Below are 20,192 nucleotides of genomic sequence, written 5' to 3' on the forward strand. Positions count from 1 at the left end.
ATGCTAACAGAGAAACTTCTGCGTTTTACTGTGCAACCCCATCAGCTGTAAAGCAGTGGGGGAGAAGGACTGGTAGAGAGGTTTTAGTGTTTGTTTCCATCTTACACAGATGACAGATGTGTCTGAGGTAGGTGCCCTAACCACTACAGTGAGATGCATAAAGTGAAGTGGTAAGTTAGAAGTAGGTAGGTGTGCATAATAAACTGAAGCAGATGTAATTGCATGTTGCAAAAAGTTAATGTGAAGATTTGCAATTATACCTGAAATCTCTGATGCTGTATATTTGGCTTTGCTTGTTAGTTAAGCTTAATACAGATGTCTGAGTAAATGCTTAACTCATATTCATAATTCAGTTGTACTGTTTTGAATCCGTAGTGTGTAGTGGGAGTTGACTACAGTTCTCTTTTTCCACTTTTTTTTTTTTTTTTTTTAGAATTGTTAACCTACATCGTAGTACTCGCATCTAATACTCATGGCCGCCTAGGCTTTAAAAAGTACCCCAGCAGTAGCTGCTGAATTGACGCAACAGCGGAATGCTGGAGACCTGGTTTTCCTTGTTGCTTTCAGATATTGCTCACCTACTTTGAGTGTGCTACTAATCTATCAAGAAACTGGGCTGCCAGGTTAGAGATACACAAAAGTGGGCGCATGGCAGCTGTTGCAAACTTTGCCTCCCTGTAGAATGTTTGAAAAGTGAAGTGTGCTTGTGTGTTTTTCTGTGTGTGTGTGTGTGTGTGTTGAGTAGGCATTTGTTTTTCTGGCTACCTCCCTGACCTCTCTGGCTCTTTGGAGAGAAGAGTGACAGCTGTCAGAGCAGCCATCACAATGCCAAGGTGGTTCTCAGCTGGCTGTTAACTTTCCAGCTTTCTGGTCTCTTAGGTCAGCTTTGAGGCAGAGAGATTGTTTCTCTCCAAAATGTTCCCAGCAGTTTCTAGAGCAGTCTTCAGTTGGAATTTATGAAGGATGGGCTCTTGTTTAGATAGCTATATCTGAGAGAAAATGGGGGCCGCTCTTGAGGGTTGGAGTTTCTCTTTGGTCAGGTTATTTGCTTAAGAGTCATTTTTGTCAGTCCTCGAGCAAACAGAGCGAATACCTGGGTTATGCACTCCATATGCACTCCACGGGGTTTGAATACACATATATTACATACCCTCCTCTCCCTAATCAGCATGACACATTCCTTTGTTGGCAAACTGCTCCAAAACAAACACAATCAGGTCACTTAATTAGTGGGTCTGTGGGCTGTGCTTGGCAGGCTCCCTTGTTGGGCCTGTTCCCCAGTGCAGCGCAGCAGCTTGCTGCAGCAACTTGAGCCTAAGGGGGGGGCTCCCAAAGTCAGAAGCTTTCTAATGATATTTCCTTTCTGTGGCTTTTCATGGGACGTGGCCATTCTGCATGAAGCTTAATGAAGGCTGTAATTCAGTAGTTAAAGAAAATCTGAAAAATTGGCCTATCCTTTGGGGTCTTCCGATCTATTTGATTCCTCTGTTCACTATTTCCTACTTTCTGTCTTTTTTCCCTCTCATTTATGTAAGAGTTCATCACATCTTTTTTTTGAATTTCACAATATCTGCCCCTTTCAGAAGGTCTTTAAATCATGAGAACTACATTTAAAGTCTCCTGAGTTAATTACACATTTCAAGGAACAAATTGCCAAATAATGTAAACTGTCACAGCTCTGATTTTGCTGGAGCTCTGGCAACTTAAAACATCTGAGCATCTGCCTCCTGTTTTATTTCTTGGATGAAAGAAATCATTAATTTCATTTACAAAAGTATTGAGAAATAAATTTAAATATGCCTGATTATAAACTGTCTGGTTAGCTCATCCTTGTCTGTCTATTAGCAGTTAGGCACTGCCCCTTGAGCTGTCACCATTACTATGGTGAAAACTTTGTTTCTTCCTCCTGAAATAAAAAATAAAAGCAGAAATGAAAAAATGCCCATGCAGTGATACTGTAGTCTGTAATACATGACCTTATTTGTTTTATGACTTCAAACACCTCTAGCAAGTTTTAAATCTTTAGGAATACTGAGAAAAATGCCATTGGAAAGAGTATAGATTTATTCAGTACAAGGGTTTTCTCTTTAATTAGGTAATTAAGTAATTAATAGTTTTGATTAAAATTAGTATATGCTACCCAGTTAACAAAGTTTTGATCTTACCAGTGCGTAGGCACATGAGTGACTGCTCTCCTGGGTGATTTGCTGTGGTTAGTTGGTTGAGCTGCTCACTTGATTAAAACCTGGTTAGTCAATTGTTTGCCTTTTATGTGGTCCCTGTGGATGTATGTGAACCATGGAGAATGGTTCTTTTGTGTTCATATCCATTTATCAAGGCTAAACTGTTTTCACTTTGCAAAGTTAATTTGTTCTGCAGATCAATTAAGGACATATCGATATAGATACAAACCAGAAGACCCAAGTTTAAAATAGACGTGCCACAGAACAGGCTTGACTGTATCAACCAGCTTGGATGCCTTTGGCCACCATCCTGATAAGATGTATGAATGTACTTAGCTTTACACATAGTGAGAAGTCTTACTAAAGGCTCTGAGGCTGTACTTAACTTTATGAACATGCCAAAGTCTTTGCAAGATTACAACTCCTTCTGTTGTGGATACTTTGTTACTGGAGAAAAATGGCCTTGAGCATTTGGGGGAATGTTAAAGACGTATACTAGGAGAGGAGACTGAAATACGTAGCATAGAGCACTTCCAAAAAATACCTTGGCAGAGCTCATATGCATCACTCAAAGTGTATTATTTTCCATTTTACCTTTGGTAGTTTGTTTTACGCTGGACAGCCCTTCCCCAGGCCCAGTTCCACTGAGCTATGCTAGTAATTTTCAAAAGAGAGTAGTTTATTGGATGTTGATAGTTTTAAAAGCTTGGCTAAAAGCACCCCAAAGTGATCTGCTCAGGACTTTCTTTAAAGAAACTTGGAGATGCTAAGCTCACTTGATAATTTAGTTTCACCTGAATCTCTTGCAACTAGTCAAAAATCTTCTGGATCAAATCTTCTGTTTTTGTCTGTGCAATGTAACTTTACCTAGAATGTGCACAAAGAAGGCACTAGCCTGCTTACGCCCCTTTCCCTACAATACACTGGCTGTTCTGTCAAGCACTGTATTTTGGAACTGGCTTAGTTTGAGAGATTGATTTTACCTCCCTCATGTCACAATGGTGTTAATTAGATATGTTCTGTGTAAAGCCTGATTAAATACAGACATGTAAGTGACTTCGCTTGTTCAACTCAGTTCAGCAGTACTTCTCAGTGAGTAATACTACTGTTCCTCTGTTGCTGCTATACAATAGTGGAGGAATAGAGGGAAGGTCACCAGGGACCAGTTTTGGTCCTCGATGTATTTCAAGCAGGAAGACCTCTGCAATGCTGCCTGTGCATTAATGCTACCCTTTTTAGCCCACGAAAGGCAACACTACTGATTCTTAAGTGTTCCGAAATCCTAAGATTGCCTTAAGAATCATGCTATTCATTCATTAGCTTTATTTTTTAAATGTCAAGTTCCTTATTTTCATTTTGGGTTGAGGTGAGCATGTCTTCAGCATTACAGCAGAACTGTAAAATCCAGAAGCCTTTGCTTTTCTCTCTTAAGAAGAACAAAAATTCTGACCTAATCACAGGATTCCAAGAGTAGAGATTTAAAGAAAAATGCAAAATAGTACAAAGTCGTACAATCAGATTACGATGATTGAGGGCATAATATTAATATAACTATAAATAATACTATCTAGTTATTTGCTTTTAGGTCTTCAACCACCACTTTGTGAATACAGTATACTAACAGTATGAGAGGTAAAGAGGACAAGTCTGGTTCATGGTGTGGCAGTTGGCAGAGGATGTGGGTTTCAGCAGTGTAAACACCTGAGTTTCTGCGGCACCTCAGCCTCTCCAGTTGTTTGCAGAAAGAGGATCTATCATGTGTAGGACTTTTCCCGTTTCCAGAGTGACTCAGCTCCGCTGATTAGAGTTTAACACTGCTGTTTCAGATTGCATGTTTTAATAGTGGCTTTAGTGTCCCTTTACTGGTTTCTTGTGAACTGCTGTGAACAAGCCCCAATCTAGCCAAATTACTTGGCTTGGGATCTTTGAACTCACATGGTTCACAAAATGCAGTGCTGAGGTGCACAGTCACTCCTTAATTCTCCTGTTGAATGCAAGTATGGAATGGAAACACACGTGGATAAATGCACGATAAATCACTGCAGCCACAGCTGGGGTAGGAGTTGAGGACACATTTCCCTCCTTAATCGGGAGCGACAGGGCTTTGCAGAGAGAGGCATCTGAGAGCTGCAGCATTTCTTTGCTCCTGTTTGACCCTGCTGCCACACTTTGGTGCGGTAGCTCAGTGTGTACACACAACTGTCACTGGAAAATAGCAGGTGGTTAAATCAAGCCATTCTTGTTGTTCAGCCCAAGTCCATAACAAATTGTTCTGTGAGCACCCAAAGCGAAGGCCAGCTTGGCATTTTTTTCTCTCTACTCTGTGTTTTGCTGGTTCTCATAAGGGAGGAGATGACATTGAGGCTCCCCCCTGCTGGTGGGGCGCTAATGGTTTTCTCTCCCCTCCAGCAAGCTGCCTGCTTTTTCCCAAATGGAAATTTAATGGAAATTTAACACCTTTGACCAGTTTGTATGTGTGTTGGATGTAGTTGACCTTGGCCCATGCATGGGTGCTGCTGTGACTGGATGGGCAGCTGGCAGCAAGCCCAGGCCGGCTGAGCTGGGGATGGGAGGCTCCTTCAGTCGTGGCTGCTCCCCTCCTGGGGCACTTCCCCAGCAGCTCACCTAACCCACACTGTGTGTAAGGGAGCATTAACCCTGGTGTTGCTTTGTTTTTGGGAATACCTTGCGGTGAGTCATTCTCCTGCCTTGGTGTAGCTCTCCGTGGTGAGCCCTGTCAGCAGAAACTGCTAGCTGCCACCTGTAACCAGTTCACCTCTCTACACTGGTTTCTACAGCGCACACACTGGGCTGATGCATGACAGTTTGTTGTTCATGCTATTACTTTACCCTCCAAGGCCAGCCCAGAACCCAGCTGTTCCCTAAAGAACAGGAAACGTCTTCAAGCTGTGTTAGCACACCAAGGGTAGGCCTCACCTAGCGAGAGTGGATATGGAGAGGAGAACTACGATTATGCTTTGAATCACCACCTCTGGCTAATACTGGCTCTTGGAGCACTAAATTCATCATTTAGAATGAATTTCAAACATGTAATGATTTCAACTTTCATGCAGCAGGTAGAGGACTCTGTTTTGTATGGCTCTACCCCCCCTCCCGACCCCCCACAGCACCTTTTTTTTTTTTTTTCTTTTTTCAAAATCACAGTTTTTAAGTATGGTATTTATTAAAAAAAAAGAAAAGAAGAAAGAAAAAGACTGTCTGGTAAAGACCGTAAGTGTGATGTGAAAGGAAAGAGAGAGAGGGCATTATCCTAACAAGCTCCTTCTAGGGGCAAATCAATGCTATATTAGTGCCAACTTTCTTCCATTCATTTACTACGCTGGAGTCCCTTTTTCTTCCCGAGGCAGGCTGCTTGGATTCGTTCCTAGGCAACTGTAGTAATATTGCTGCACGTGTGTGTCAGACATTGATTGCTTTTGGGGCTTTTTTGTTTTGTCGGTGAACACAAGCTAGTACATTTTTTTCCCTTGTGTTTTGCTAAAGTCTCTGAGAGCTCTGGAGGGCACCAGTGCAATATTCACAGCTGAGCAATTGTCCTTGCAGCAGGCACATGTGCCTGGCATGGGATGGGGTGCAAGATGGAATCCCCTAGACAAGGCTTGTTTAAGCTACTGTGTTTTGCCCTTTGTTTTTTTTTTTTAATAGCCAGTTACAGATGGCTTAGTACTTTGGATGCTTAGTGCGTGTTTGGCATCATCTAAAGAAAATATAATGAACAACCATGTTTTTTCTTGTTTTCACTCTTTGTGGGGAAGAAAAATAATAACCTGAAGAGTTCTAGGCAATGAAGGGCTCAGTCCTAAATCAAATGCTTAGTGAAACTCCCTTCAAGGGATTGCTTTTTGAACAAATGTATGCCAAATCTGGCACAGGGGAAGTTGTTCTTCTATAAAAAATTAAAAATATAAAAAATTACAAAAGAGAAAGGATGGTGGGTGGCTATAGCACTGCACTGGGATAGAAGAGAGCTGTTCTTACTTCTCAGCTCTTCTGAGAGTTCCTGGCAGACCTCAAGCAAGTTCCCATCTTGTTCCCCTCTTGTTCCCATTTGTAAAATGGGAATGCTGGTATATCTCTTATCCAGCATGTGTTTGTTTCAGGGATGAACAGGTTTTGTATAACTGTGGGCCACTTGAATTCCCGCCTAGATGTTTGGAAGCCAGGGCAGTACAACCCCTTGTGCGTCGTACCTAAGTCGGCTCATCTTGGCCAGTTCCAGCACCTTCATCCCAGCATGGTCATGCTGGCAGCTTGCCAACCTGTAAGGTTCCTGGAAGCCAGGTAAAGCTGCCTTGCAGACCACATCCTGGGCCGCCAGTTGATCGTTCCTGCTTTATTTTCTCTGTTCAAGGTGAAAGAGCTTTGAGGCAGTCTGCCTCTTTGTGCAGCAGCCCCTCTTTGGCACCTAAATGGTGGCCTAATACAGGGGAGAAATACAAGTATGATCAATTGATTGTGCAGACTATAGAATTATTTGAGCAATAAGTCTGTGAAATACATGTGGGAATTTGCTAGTATTTACAATTTGCCAAATATTGATATGAATTTGTATAAAAAGTCCATACTTAATGAGACATAATAATGTTGGCTGTTCCTCAGCACAGATGGAATAATTTTGACTCTTAATGTAGAAAAGGTTTTCTTTTTTAAGTAATAATGATAGTAATAATAGCAATATAAAGCCTGTCTGGCTGTGGAAGGTTTGCTTTTTCTCTCTCTCTTCAATGCAGTAGACACTATTTAGAGGACTGAATAATCCTCTGCATTTCTGTTACTCCAGCATTCCAAAAAAAAAAAAAAAAAAAAAAAAGCCCTCTAGCATTAAAACACAAAACATCTCCTATTGTATTGTCTCAACAGAAATTGAGCTGATCAGGAAAGAGCAAAGAAACAGAGAAAATACCAAAATAGAAAGGAAGCTATTTAAGATGCCTTCTTAAAAGGCTAAAAGTCAGTATGAAAGCAACATGCTATGTTCACCAATTCTACAAATAATGTTTGAAAAATAGCAAGATACTGTTAATGTGCAGTATCACAATATCATTCATTACAGAAGAAAACATGAAAGGCTTGAATAACTACAGGCTCATCAGCTTATTATCAGTAGTATATCAAAGTCTCACAAAAGATGTAAAGACTTTTTGGCCTCTAGCCAAAGAATGGAAGAAGATTCAGAAATAGTACCTGAACCATGAATTACCTATGACAATAACCAGGGTTAAGAGCAAGGTAACTAAGTGTAGTGAACTATTACACAAGCTTGTTGTAGGCTACAAAATATATTTCTTCTCTGGGGAAATAAAAATGTTTTAAAACAGTGAGGTTTGCAAATAGATGTAAAGAAAAACTGTGAAAGTCCCATACAAAACTGTTTGTAGGCTGGTTTTAGATGGTCAGAGAATGAACAGTATTGATGACTGGCAACCACCTCTTTCCTCTTTTTTTTTTTTTTTTTTTTTTTTTTTTTTTTTTTGCACCTCTGTCAAGCTGATTGAAAATTGTTCACTATGGAATTGTGCTGTTCTAGCTACAGTCCTTAAACTATCAGATTTCTCAGCAAAGTTTTCATGCTGAATGTAGAGTGCTTCTGAAATATCTGGCCCTGGACCTAGACATTGTAATATATCAGATGACAGAAGACTCAACCCCTCTTCTCTGGGAAAGTCCAGCAGAAGTGCTGGGATGAATAGGACCCCCAAAAAGGCTGGAGCAGACCTGAATCTGCCTTAGATTTACTGCTGTTTCTTGGGAGCACCTATGTATCTGAAAGAGGAGTTTTGCGGAAGTATTTTCAGTGTTTGCTGGATGGGGATGTATGGGGACACTGAGGTAGGAAGATGTAACTAATTTATGCTGAAGCTTACTCTGCTCAGTGGTGATTTTGATTACTTACTGTAAGGAAAAGGAACCCTGCAGAGTTTAGATTTGGCAGGCATAGGCTGCCTGTGCAGATGCTGTGTGGATAAGGGATGGCACACATTATGTTCCCAGATATTCCAGAGGCCACTCTTCGAAGCCAAATAGCCATAGCCAGGTTTTTCTAAAATTTGGACCTAGGGAAGCTGTGGAAGCCAAGGAAAGCTGATAGTTTTGTGAAGTTGTCAGGTTTTTATTTTTTTTCATAAAGCAGAGGGCAGCATGTTATTAACATTTAATATTTGTAGTGTGAATGAGAAAAGGAAAGAGCGTGCCTGGCCTGATGTCCCCTGGCATCAATATTTTCTTATTGGAGGGAGAGCTGGGTTTGATCTCTCAGTTCGCACAGGGAAGAGGCTACACTGTTTGACCCAGCAGCTATCGCCAACCCCAGCAGTTCCTCCATCACAGGTCAGTCAGACAGGTCTCCTTGCTTCTCTCTGAGGATGGCAGCCATGATCAGAGTCCAGAGAGGGCATGAGAAGAAACCTGTGGCAGCTCTGGCGAGACTGCAGGAGGTCCTATGGGATGGGAGTGAGGAAAAAACGCTCTGTAAATCATCATGCCAAGGGAGGCAAAATCACTGGCTGACTTTGTCAGAGAGGAAAATTGATGTTCTCCGTCGTTGAGCAGAGAAGTGTTTGGTCACATAGACACGTCAAAACACTTACTCTTGTGTAGGTGCCCAGATTGCCAGCCTGACAAATTCCAGCTTTTTAATATTTGTTCTGTTCTCTGCCTTCTTAAAAAGTAAAAAGGTAGTTCTTGTCTTTTATTCTCTGCAGATTCCAGCAATGCTGTTCTGTTTGTCAGAAGCTTTACAAAATGATGTAAAGAGAGGCTTAGAAAGAGCTCTGTAAGTGAGGTAGTTTTGCAAAGCAAGTATCGTTGCAGAAGTGCAGGCAGACCACCCTTTTTCCTAACACAGGTGCTGCTGTTGCCTTTGCAAGATGCAGCTGCTACTAATCCTACTTCTGGATGCCTCGGTTTGCAAAGGAGACGGGTTGGGTGGGGAAGTGATCTCTATTGTTAGGGCTCTGTCATGGCATGGTATGCATTACATGCATGCAGCTTGATCAGAGTATTTGTAAATTAGGTTTTTAGTTTTGGAATCCAGTTCAAGTTCAGATCAGTTTTGTTAACTGTTGTGTTGTTCCCCCCCATTATTGAACTTGCAGCTCCTGAGTGACAAGGGCAATCGATGAAGCAGTTAAGCTGTTGAACTGGGTATTTGAATATTAATGTATGTAAGAGTATCCACAAGATCAAAATGGGGCTTACGTGGAGTTTTGAATCTAGGAAAAAATATTAATCCAAACAGGGAGAATTCCTGAATGCCTTTAAGAGTAACCTCTGCAACTCTAGAGCTGTGAAGCAGAACTGAGTATGGGATCAACACCTAAAGTACAAAGTAGCCTTGATGTTTTAGTGTCCAGTAATCCTCTTGGAAGGCAGCTTCTTATGCTGAGCGCAATATTTTAAGCAATATGTAACCATTTAATCTTGCAAGTCCAGCATTTTGTATGTAACCCTTCAGGTGAGAGAAAGACCCCAGTACTGCTTTTCTAGGACTCATTGTCTTTTGGTCTTTATTTCATAGCATACAGAGAAAGATGTTTATTTTGTTAAACAAAAATATATTGTTTGAAATACAGAATCCATCTGTCCAAGTTCTTTATACCAAGAAACAGACTTAAGAACACATGATCAAGAAGAATCACCAGGCTGATGTTCTTAGCCCTGATGGCCCTTTTTTGATGCAACAGTGGAGGTAAAATCAGACCTCAGGATTAAGTAAGAGGCAATCTGTTTGTAATATTCCAAGAAGAAATAGTTTTAGTGCAGCTTTTTTGTTATCACTGGAAAACTTCTCCCAGAGAGATGAGGAGTGGTTAACCAGTTGATTTTCCAGGGTCACTTAACACTGTTTGTATAAATTCCTCTTTGTGGCTTTAAATTTGGCATGATGAAAAACAAAGGTAGGGGCTTGTACTAGTATAGCTCCATCACTTTAGAGGGAGTAACTTACCATTTCCTAAAATGCAGAACAGGAGCAACATTGGCCCTAGATGGTGGAGTTTCTTTAGCAGTGAGAAGATACAGACGCATGGTGAAAGCTAATGTAGTCATCCTCTCAGACAGTCCTTCCAGAGAGCAAGAGGCAGCTTTGTCCGTCTGTGCTGCGTCTGCTTCATGCCTCAGCGTGGGGTCTTGCTCTGGGCTTCAGCTACTCCACCAGCACAATAACAGTGCAGACATTTCTTCTCTCTGTTTTGATTTTGAGGGATATGAGAAGTTTGTTAATTTTTTTCACTGAGCTTATTTTTGAAAAATGAATTACACTATTAATCTTTAATTGTTTTCTCTGTGGATGACCTTTGGCTGGTGGAGCAGGTGTGCTGGCTCCTTTCTAATCCTGCTGGCATCCATTTCAGCAGCAATTTCTGATAAGTTTTGTCACTTCTGTGAGTACTGGGGAGAATTATTGAGCAAGCATAGGGAGTGGCAGTGCCAGAACATAAAATTATGCTCCTCATCAATCATTACCCTCTAGCAGCTTCCAGAGCGTTGTAAATTGCTGACTAACAAGGGTGAATTAGCTTGATAAAATCACCATCAGTGTCTGTTCAGAATGATGGAAAGTTTTAAAGACGTGGCTGTCCAATCTGTCTGTCTCTCATCCATTAGTGTGTCTGTTTGTGGAGATCCCAATCCAGCAGCGCACATAAGCACATGCTTTATTTAGGCAGATCACTAATCCCAAGGAAATCACAAGGATATCAGTCGTAAGAATGTGTTTATGTGCTTTACTGGAACAGAGCCATAACACGCATTCTCTTTCTGATCACACAAATGATAAATACCTGCATGAGCTGGTTTCTTGATTCAAAAACTAATTCAGACGCATCAGCTGGACTTAAAAATGTGAGTAAAAGAATCAAATTTTAGTGTAAAAAGCATAATATTGAACAGATATAAGGCATTATACTTCATTTAGCTTCTTTAACGTTACTTGTTTTTTCTGTTATTTGAATTTTATCAAATTATGGTAGCTAAGAATCTGCCTCTCTGAGCTCTGCAGTGACTAAAATTTAGACCATGTTTGGAGTCATGTATAGAATTTAAAGCATAGCCAGATCAAGAATTGCTTTTAAAACGTTATAGAGGCCAATGCAGCCAATATAGTTAATAAAGCTGTCTGTATTACCTTATGAACTTCTCTGTGTTGCCAGACTGCAAGCCAAATATCACAGATTTGTTTTTAAAGGTAGCTTTTATTTGCCTTTTAGTTTCTCTCTTTTTTTTAGCGTTTATTTCTTCATGTTTTCAATTTTTCTTCAGTCTTGAAGTCAAGAACCTTGCTTTTTTAAAAAAAAAAAAAAGTAAAGGCATAATAATGCAGGCTCAGATTCTCACATAATCATTCAACTATAGTAGCTGCGACATAAGGAAAGTAAAGTACAAGGCATTGCAAGACTTACCACGAACTCACAAGGCTGATCAGTGCCCCTCATTTATCGAAAAATTGCTCTAAAGATTCAAGTTTTGTTACTTTCATTATTTATTTATGCAAATGTAAACTAAGACTTTGCACCTCTGACACTGTCATCCTTTTATCTTTTTCATTTGATCCATTTGCTGCAGTAAGACAATGACTTACTCATCTCTACAGACAGTTATTTGCATTGAAAAGATGCGACTGTCCAGCTCTTCAGCTCTAGCCCTCTCCACAGGAGCCATCCAGAGCTGGGCATTGACCTGCCATGACATTACATTCGTGGGCTCAGAGTGCCCTCGAAGTAATCCAGCCACCTTCACAGAGCATTTCATTTGTCCGATGTTATCGTATCACATTCTAGAAAAAAATAACACAGTTTTTGAGTGCCAGGACCTAGTTACAATGATCTAGTGCAACCTTCCACATGACACAGAGCAGAAAATATAATCTAATCATTTTCTGTGTTTTTTTGTTTGTTGAATGACTTTTTTCTTGCTGTTGAAGTAGCCTGCACTTCACTTTTTCCAGAATAGCTGACCACACCACTGGAATTTTAATGAGCAAAATGTTGCATCTTTATTGTTCCTAATGCCAAAATGCATCTTAATGAAAACAAATATTTCTTCATTTAGAAACCAAAGCAGCAGACTTGTCTTTCATAAACAAGAAAAAAAGTCTATTCTGTGAAAGACCTGAATGCTAGTTTTTAAGAAGATAAGTATTAATCTTTTTAATAATTTCTGTCTGTAAAGTGGAAATGCTGGGAGGGATTCTCAGCAAGTTCAAGTAGATGGAAGTCAACTGATTTTGGTAGCCCTGAGTGGCTTTACAGCAGTAGAGGTGTGGGGAAGCTCGTGTCTTACGCAGCTTTCCTGCTTTTGAACCTCAGCACTCTTGGAGCTACTACAGCTGTTTGGACGAATGTCTGCTGCCCACAGTCCTTTGGAAGTCCATTGCATGCTCTGGTCATATTTTGTCATTCATTTTGATGCTAATTTGTATTTGCAGGTGTGAAAGCTGTGGTGCTGTCTTCCACTCTGAGTGCAAAGTGAAGGCTGTACCATGCCCTCGGTGCGTGCGTAAAGAATTACAGAAGAAGCAGAAATCCTTCTGGAGGCGACTGAATATGGATGAAAACTTTGAAGAGTCTTACAATATGTTTGAGCTGTCATATCAGAACACATGACTGCCTTAAGGCAATGGCCAGCCTGAAGAGAATCTCTTACCCAGTTGACAGTTCAAGAAACTTCTCAACTTAGCCAGGCAGAAATCTTTTTACAAAATAATATCTGACCTTCTTCATCTGTGAATAGCAGCTGCCAAAGTGGCCACAAAGCCTTATTGGCTTTGAAATACTGATGGCCAAATTGCATTTTGCGTTGAAGTCCAGCTGGTAGCTCTCATACAAAATGTGATTTACTTGAAATGCTTTAGGTCTAACTAATTAAGCACCCAACCTTTTCTATTCCACCTTCAGAAAAGACTTTTTCTCAAGGCAGAAAATATTTCTTGCCATGACCACATTCTTAGTTATTATTTTTGATGTTGCTCATTTAGAATTGATGGCTCATCTACTTATTTATCTATATTATTTATTATTAGCCTTGGCAGAGGTTTTGGTGAGGTTTGGTTTTACAGAACCAAATAGGGCAGGAGTGGTTTTAAGCCTACCTGCTCCATCTGACATGGACGTGGGATTGCATTTCCTCATGTTTCCAACCGGAGAGTGGTATTTTTAAAGGATCAATGCGTGCATTTGTCACTCCTCCTGAGGGAAGAAAAGTATCTCCCATTTAACCTTATTCAAGATGCTTGCAAGCCTAAGATGCAGAAGAATTCTTTTAGCTATGTTTATATATTTATACCCAGCCCTGTGGAATACTACATAAGCAGATAAGCAGGGAACTTACTACTATTTTTCTTCAGTCTAGGTATATCAGTCATGCTTCCTCACTGAAGTCCATTCAGTTTTACGATAGTTATTCTTGGTCTATCTGAGGCCACATCCTCATCTCCAGTAAGATGATGTTGATTTTGATCTCCTGCTAGTCTCACATTTGAAGACACTGTAGGTGTTCACATTACTTTTGATTTTATCACATGAAGTTTACTTGACCTGCTTCTCTAACCTCAACGTCATAGACTGCTAGACAGAAAAGTGTCTTGTCCTCCTTAATTAGAAAATATCTCCAAAATTGTGAAACATATTTATTTCCTTTGCTGTGTTCACGTGCAATTTGTGTCCCACATTCTCTGGAAGCTCTAAGGATTTTATACTTCTATAGTGACTTGCATGGTGGAGAGAGATGTTCTTCGAGGTACGGTTCTGCCTCATTTACCTGGAACACAGGGAAGTATTAAACACAGTACATTGTGTATATTGTGAAAGAGGAGTATGTGATAGATTTGATTGGGGAAATATGTGTGTGTCACCACTGATAGTATGTTTAGTTCATTATGGTGTCACCTCCAGTGAGTACCTGGAGATCCTCCTCACTTGAATTGACATTCTTAACTCTTTCTGCAGACCCTGCAGTAATGTGTATTACATACATATGAATGCATTCATATATATGTACATATATATGTATGTGTCTATAGAAAGCAAATATGGTTTCAGGAAAAAATCCACAGTCATATGCATGTGTATTTTTTCTCTCCTTTCACACAGGTTTGTTAAAATGCAGAATATTGATCTTTGCTTACTATATAATCCATGGGCTGTTATATTCAAGGCAGAAAGCAGTCTCAATCATTGAAGCAGCTCACTAGTCACTGACCTGTTTTAAATAAAAGAACAGGGTACATAATGCTTATGTTAAGGGCCAAGAAAGCTACAAAGAATTGCCTTGCACTGGAGTATAGGTAGTTACCTTTTCCAGCTTCCAGTCAAAGAAAGTAGCTGAGTCGGAGCTTTTTCAAATGAGTGCAAGTACTATACATATAGAAGCATGTTTATATCTGTGTACATTAGACAACCAGTGCCTTTCTTTTCCAGAAGTCCTCCTCACAGTGGTGTTTTTCTTTCTTTCTTTCTTTTTTTTTTTTTAAGAAGGAAGTGAGGGGTTTTTTCATGTTCTTGGCGAAATAGTAGAGGGATTCCCATATTTAACAAATTTGGTGAATCATGTACTTTTATTACTAAAATTAATACTTCCTCTACACAAGGACTGCTGTGCCTCAGCTCATTGTTTTTTATGTGAAATGAGTTGCTTTCAGCTATCATCCATAATGCTCCTTGCAGGTCCATTTCCACGTGAAGAATTCCCTGCATGTTCACAAATGCAAACACCAGGAGATGTGCTGTGGAATTAGTCATGCAAACAGGAACTGCAGTAGTAGTGGCTGAATAAACAGTACACTCCCATGTTATTTTCAGCATGTGTCACTGAGACCAGTACTATGGTAAAGGCAGTAGCTCAGAAACTGTCAGGACTTTGCAGGTGCTATTTTGAGTTGGCTGCAGACATAATGGTGGGTCATTTAAAGAAAAAAAAAGTGGTGTTTTTCATACTGTAGTGTGTTGGAATTTGAGAGCCAGTTTCTAAAATGGATATATGTTCATTTCCACCTTGGAAAAGTAACATAACTTCCTCTGGCAGCTGTAGGAGTAGACCGTAATGTGGAAGATATTTTCTTCTCAGGGATGCTTAGCTCCTATCCATAAAAAGTCATTCTGTATAGATGTGCATGGCAGAATGTAGTGTTCTGCCTCGGAGACAGGAGTCTAATCGTCTGTTCTTTCAAGAACATAACTAAGACCTGATCTTGTCCTCAGAAAGTATGGATGGAGTAGGAACAAACCCAGTTCATTTTTCAGGACTGCAAGGCAAAAGAATAAACAGAAACTACTGCTCGTATTACTAAAGGGACAGTTTTCCTACAAAAGCCACTTGGTAGCTGGGAGGCAGCCTTGGTTTCTGTAGGTGGTTTGGCTTTCCGACAGCAGTGTTTCCAGCCACTCTCGCGTGGTTGTCTCTGCTGCCGTTACATAGTGTTGCTGCACGCTGGTCGCCAGTGCTACTGTTTTCCCATTCTGCTTCCCATAGCCTGCCACATGCTGCAGTCTGTAGACTTCTGGGTGGGCACCAGCTGGAAAAGTACCTGGGATCTCTCCAGACTGGGTGAATCTCTCTTCCCCACTACTCACAAGTGGAACTTAATATATTGGTACTTCTCATCTCGTTCTGTCCGTGCATGAAGTAAGTTTGGACAATAACATTTCATTGTGAATCAAATAGAAAACGCGCTGCTTGTCTCCTTCACAAAGTGCTGTCTTAGCTTATGGAGGAGGCATTGATCCATACATCCAGTTACTGCTGTTACTTGCTTGTACAGAGCTTAGAATCATGTAGAAGTAGAGTGCTTCATGGAAATTGACTGTTGCCTGATTCTTTACAACTACACAGAATATTTCAAATCTCAGTTTAGTTAGTCTGAGATTGTTTAACACAGGGCAACATAGAGATATTTATTCAACCCTTTGTCTTTTCCTCTTTCATCCATGCCTTTTAGCTTTCCTTTAATGGGGGAAGGGTGTATCCAGGGGATGCATACTGCAGCTTTTTTAATATCGTCAAACTATAGAACAAGAAATTCACCAAGTCTCACCGAATTTGGATGTCTGAATCCGTCCTTGTCCTAATCTGTCTGTAAAATGCATCTTGAGGCATCTGTGTTTGGGCTTTTACTGGTAAACTATTCTTGTTGATTCTTAGCGTTCTTGCTGCACTAAAATTAGGAAAAGGAAAATGGCCATTTTGGATTCCTTTACTTCCCCTGTCCTGGAATATTTGGATCTCTCATGCAGAAATCTTTCTATCACCTTTCTGCGTCTGTCTTAGGTGATGAAAAACAATTACCTCATGATATGACACAATATCCTGGTTGGTACTTACCAGTATGGACTCATTGCTGGACTGATAGAAACTCGTAGTTTTGCTGGTTTCTTAGATAAGTGAGATAAGATTCTTTCTGATGAGGAATTCTGATGAGGATGACCATGGTACTCCACAGGCTTTGATGGCCCTCTTAGGAATGAATCATCAAGGTACCTCTAGCGATGCTCTTGTTAAGACTTTTCTTAATAATTAATACCAGGATGCTGTGCATATATTAATTGATTGATGATGATGTCCTGCAAGACTTAAAAAAAAAAAAAAAAAAAAAAAAAAAAAGCAACATAGGATGTCTGATTACAATGAAATGGGGAAGCTGCAAAGTTCTATTTTGTTTTCTCCCTGTAGCAACAGAAGCAATTGAGTTCCCTGTGCTTTCTAAGGTCAGGGGCTGGATTACAACCAACTCTTGGTCTATATAAAAGGAGTTTAATCAAATAATCATTTAATCTTATCTCTTGTTGTCTACTGCTCTGCTGTAAGCCAATTCCTCTCCTTTCTTCTCACTTTCTCTCTGTCATCTCTGCTCACAGTGATGAGTCTAAACCTAGACTTGAGGTTTTGTAGCTCATTGTGTTGATGTTGAACCAGTCAAGACTAATCGTTCTCTTCTTCGTAATTTACCTTCCAATTTTCCCTTTCTAGTAGGAGTGCCTTACAGTACTGTATATTAGCATCTATCTTCCTATTTTGGATTTCCTGATTGAATCTGCTTTTGATTAACTTGTAGACTTAAACCGAAGCTGTCCCATGGTTGCACAGGCTGCTTTGCAGGGGCAGCTGAGTGAATCAGTTTGCTTGTTTTGCCCTCATGAATTGAGCTCTACAGACTACATACATCAGCTCTGATATCACCAAGCTGCATGGAAACCCTTCACTTTTGCTTAACTTGGTGCCTTAAATTTTCAAAAATGAAGACTCCTGGCAGTTCCTGTCTTGCTAGGTAGATAACCATAAAATTTATTTACTATCTCTGCTTTGAGAGGAAAAGATGGGAAAGGTTAACATGGAGAAGGTACTGATTTTGATTACCGATATTCTGGAGAATAGCTGGGCTTCTCTTCAGCAGCAAATGAAGTTGTGCTTACATGAGACCTTTAGGAGTTTTACATTATAATACTCAGAAGCATTGGGCATGGGAACAGGCTTAGGTCATGAGACCACTGGCCAGTGCATGCTACATGGAGAGGGTGTCCTACCTGGCCTCCCTGCCCACGCTGCAGCGTGGGGTCAGTACTGTGGTGGAAAAGGCATTGCCTCAAAGCCAGGTTTGACTGCAGCCTGGTTCTCTGAAGGCTAATCCAGCAAGAATTTGGGCAGTTTTATGTTAGCGAGGGGGTTATCTGCTTAAATTTTAGCAAATAAGCAGCTAACCCTTTTAGTGTGTGTTTTTCGGTCCTGGGCATATGTCTATACTGATTGTGATCTGTTAAGTCCACTTTTGACACCAGTAGCAGGAATCCCATTTGAAAATGGCAGTCCTGTCACTGCATTTTAGCAGTGAAGTGAGGAGACAGCCCAGAGGATAATGCGCGTGGTCCTTCATTACTTGAAAACCACAGTGTGCACACTGATTTGGGACATATCTTCAAATGCCATTTGCCTCCAAATCCCTTAGGGTAGTCATTAATCCAAATCACAAGGACACCTCTCATGGGCAGCACCAGAGCAGTCCAGGCCTGGAAAGCTATTAACTGTCTAGGACCAAAGTGTATTAAGCTTTGTCTTCATACTGAAGCGTTAATGGCTCAATTATTTATTTATTCATGCCTAATCGCTGCTTTAAAGTAATATAAATCCTTGAATACACACTGCTGTTTCAGTGGAAAAAGGATTTATTTCAGTTTTGCTTATGCACTTGTCTACGAAGTTGATCTTGTTTAAAAAGGTGTTTGTTTTCAAACTGATTTTTAATGACACTGACACCTATTATATAGCAGGTTAGCCGTATAATCCCTTCTGTACTTGAGCTAAACAAAGTAAAAATTCATTAGCAAAAAGGATGTTTGAAAGGTTTTGCACCTAAACTATAAAGACAGCTTCAAAACTGACTTCAGAGCAATTTGGTGGAATGGGTGAAGCTGGGTCTGACCGACAGAGAGCTGAGCTGCCTCTGTCTGTGTCGATCTGGGCTTTCCTTCCCTCCTGAGCTCCCAGGTCGCCTACAGCACTTATGGATGGATTTTAGCATTAGTGGCAGTGCACCCCAAATTTTTTGGAAACCACTATGTGTTGCTGTACTCTATCTGTTAACTTATTGGCAACATCATTATTTGTGTTCGTTGCTCTTGTTTGTTTCGGTTTATTTACTTTTGACAAGGATTTTTTAAATTAATCTGCAACTGTTGGGCAATAGTCTTAATTTATTATTGATGTGTAATGACATTATAATTTAAATTAAGTGAGTTGAATTGCTTGTTGACACTTGAGCAGGGTTTCTTTGGGTCATTTGTGACAGCATCAGAGCAGCAGTCCCTCGTGTATAAAGGCAACTCTCAATAAATACTACAAAAACATTACTTGTGTCCTGTTTAATTTGCTTTCTGCTGGGTACTGCACCATGGGTAGGACAAAAGCTTTGAAAGAATACTGATTTCCTTAAGAAAACTAAGCTGCTGGTGAAAATGTTCCAAATCTAAGCAAATTATCGTATTTACTGTTCTCAGGTCTGAGCCAGGAAGTCTCTGGTGCAGTCATTGATGGTATTTCCAGGTTTTGGGTATTTGGATTTCCAATTAAATCTCTTAAGCTTTTTCAGAAGTCATAATTGCCAGGATTTTTAAAGGTGAAGAGCCTCAGCAGCTCCCAGTGGAGCTTACCGGGAGCGATGGTTGGCACCTTTGGACACCAAGCTCCTGCATGGCATGCAGGAGTTGTAGGAAGGCTGCTGCTCCTGCCACCACAATGCAGCCTCTGTGCACGGCTACCCTGTGGACCTCTACTAGAAGGTCCAGATTAAGGGCCAGAAGGGAGGCACCTTCCAGTTGTACTGAAGGGCTAAAGCCCTGTGAGAGCAGGATCATGCCCTCACTGTAGCGATTTCTGGTTCAGGCAGCTCTGCCTGGCGGCTAGAGGAGAAGGTGTGGTTGCCACTCTCCTGAGCTGCCTTCTCCTGGTGCACCGAGCAAGGAGCTTCAGCAGCTCCCCAAGACCTGGGATTTAGTAAGGACTGTAAAGACTGCAAAGTCTCTGCAGCAGAACCAGAGACTAAAACCTACTGTCAAAGAGCCCCCCAGAACGACAGGTGAGATCCCCTCTCTCAATCTCCTCCTCAGAGAGACCGAGAGGCCACCAGGAATGTCAACCCTCTCTCCTGCAGGTACCTTTGGACTTCATCGACACGATGAAATTGGCTATGAGCAACGGGTTAATGTTTGACTGGGACCACACAAGCTGCATGAGGGAACCATGTGCATGACCATCTCTTCCTTCTTACTTGCTTTACAAGGTGAGCAAATTCAGTTACGACACCTCCATCCCCTTTCACTGCCCCCTGCACTCCTTATTTGTCGGAGTAAGAGACAGTGGGAAGGAAGCATCGCTGCAGAATGGAGATGATGGGTCTGGTAAGCTTTGGGAGGAGCATTAGCCTTTGCTTGTTTTTCTTGTCCTCACACGGCTGTATTTGTGCAGCTTCTGCCCTCACCATCTCTTTCCGACCTCCTTTTTGTGCTC

General features: G+C 40.9%; 1 protein-coding gene across 2 annotated transcripts in view; it reads left to right on the forward strand.

Moving 5' to 3' along the window:
• The window catches only part of PLEKHM3 (pleckstrin homology domain containing M3), an 85,628-nt gene extending 65,726 nt beyond the window's left edge, over positions 1-19,902 (forward strand). The window contains exon 7 of one of the 2 annotated variants that reach the window (XM_062579148.1): positions 19,837-19,902. In XM_062579148.1, coding sequence (XP_062435132.1) covers positions 19,837-19,864 — 28 coding nt within the window. In that variant the 3' untranslated portion in view covers positions 19,865-19,902. Of the gene's footprint in view, positions 1-12,627; positions 19,034-19,836 lie in introns of those variants that run through there. The other variant, XM_062579147.1, reaches the window with a different exon arrangement.
• Positions 19,903-20,192: the final 290 nt, after the last annotated feature.

Source organism: Rhea pennata, chromosome 6 (assembly GCF_028389875.1).
Source record: "Rhea pennata isolate bPtePen1 chromosome 6, bPtePen1.pri, whole genome shotgun sequence".
Taxonomy (NCBI): Eukaryota; Metazoa; Chordata; class Aves; order Rheiformes; family Rheidae; genus Rhea; species Rhea pennata.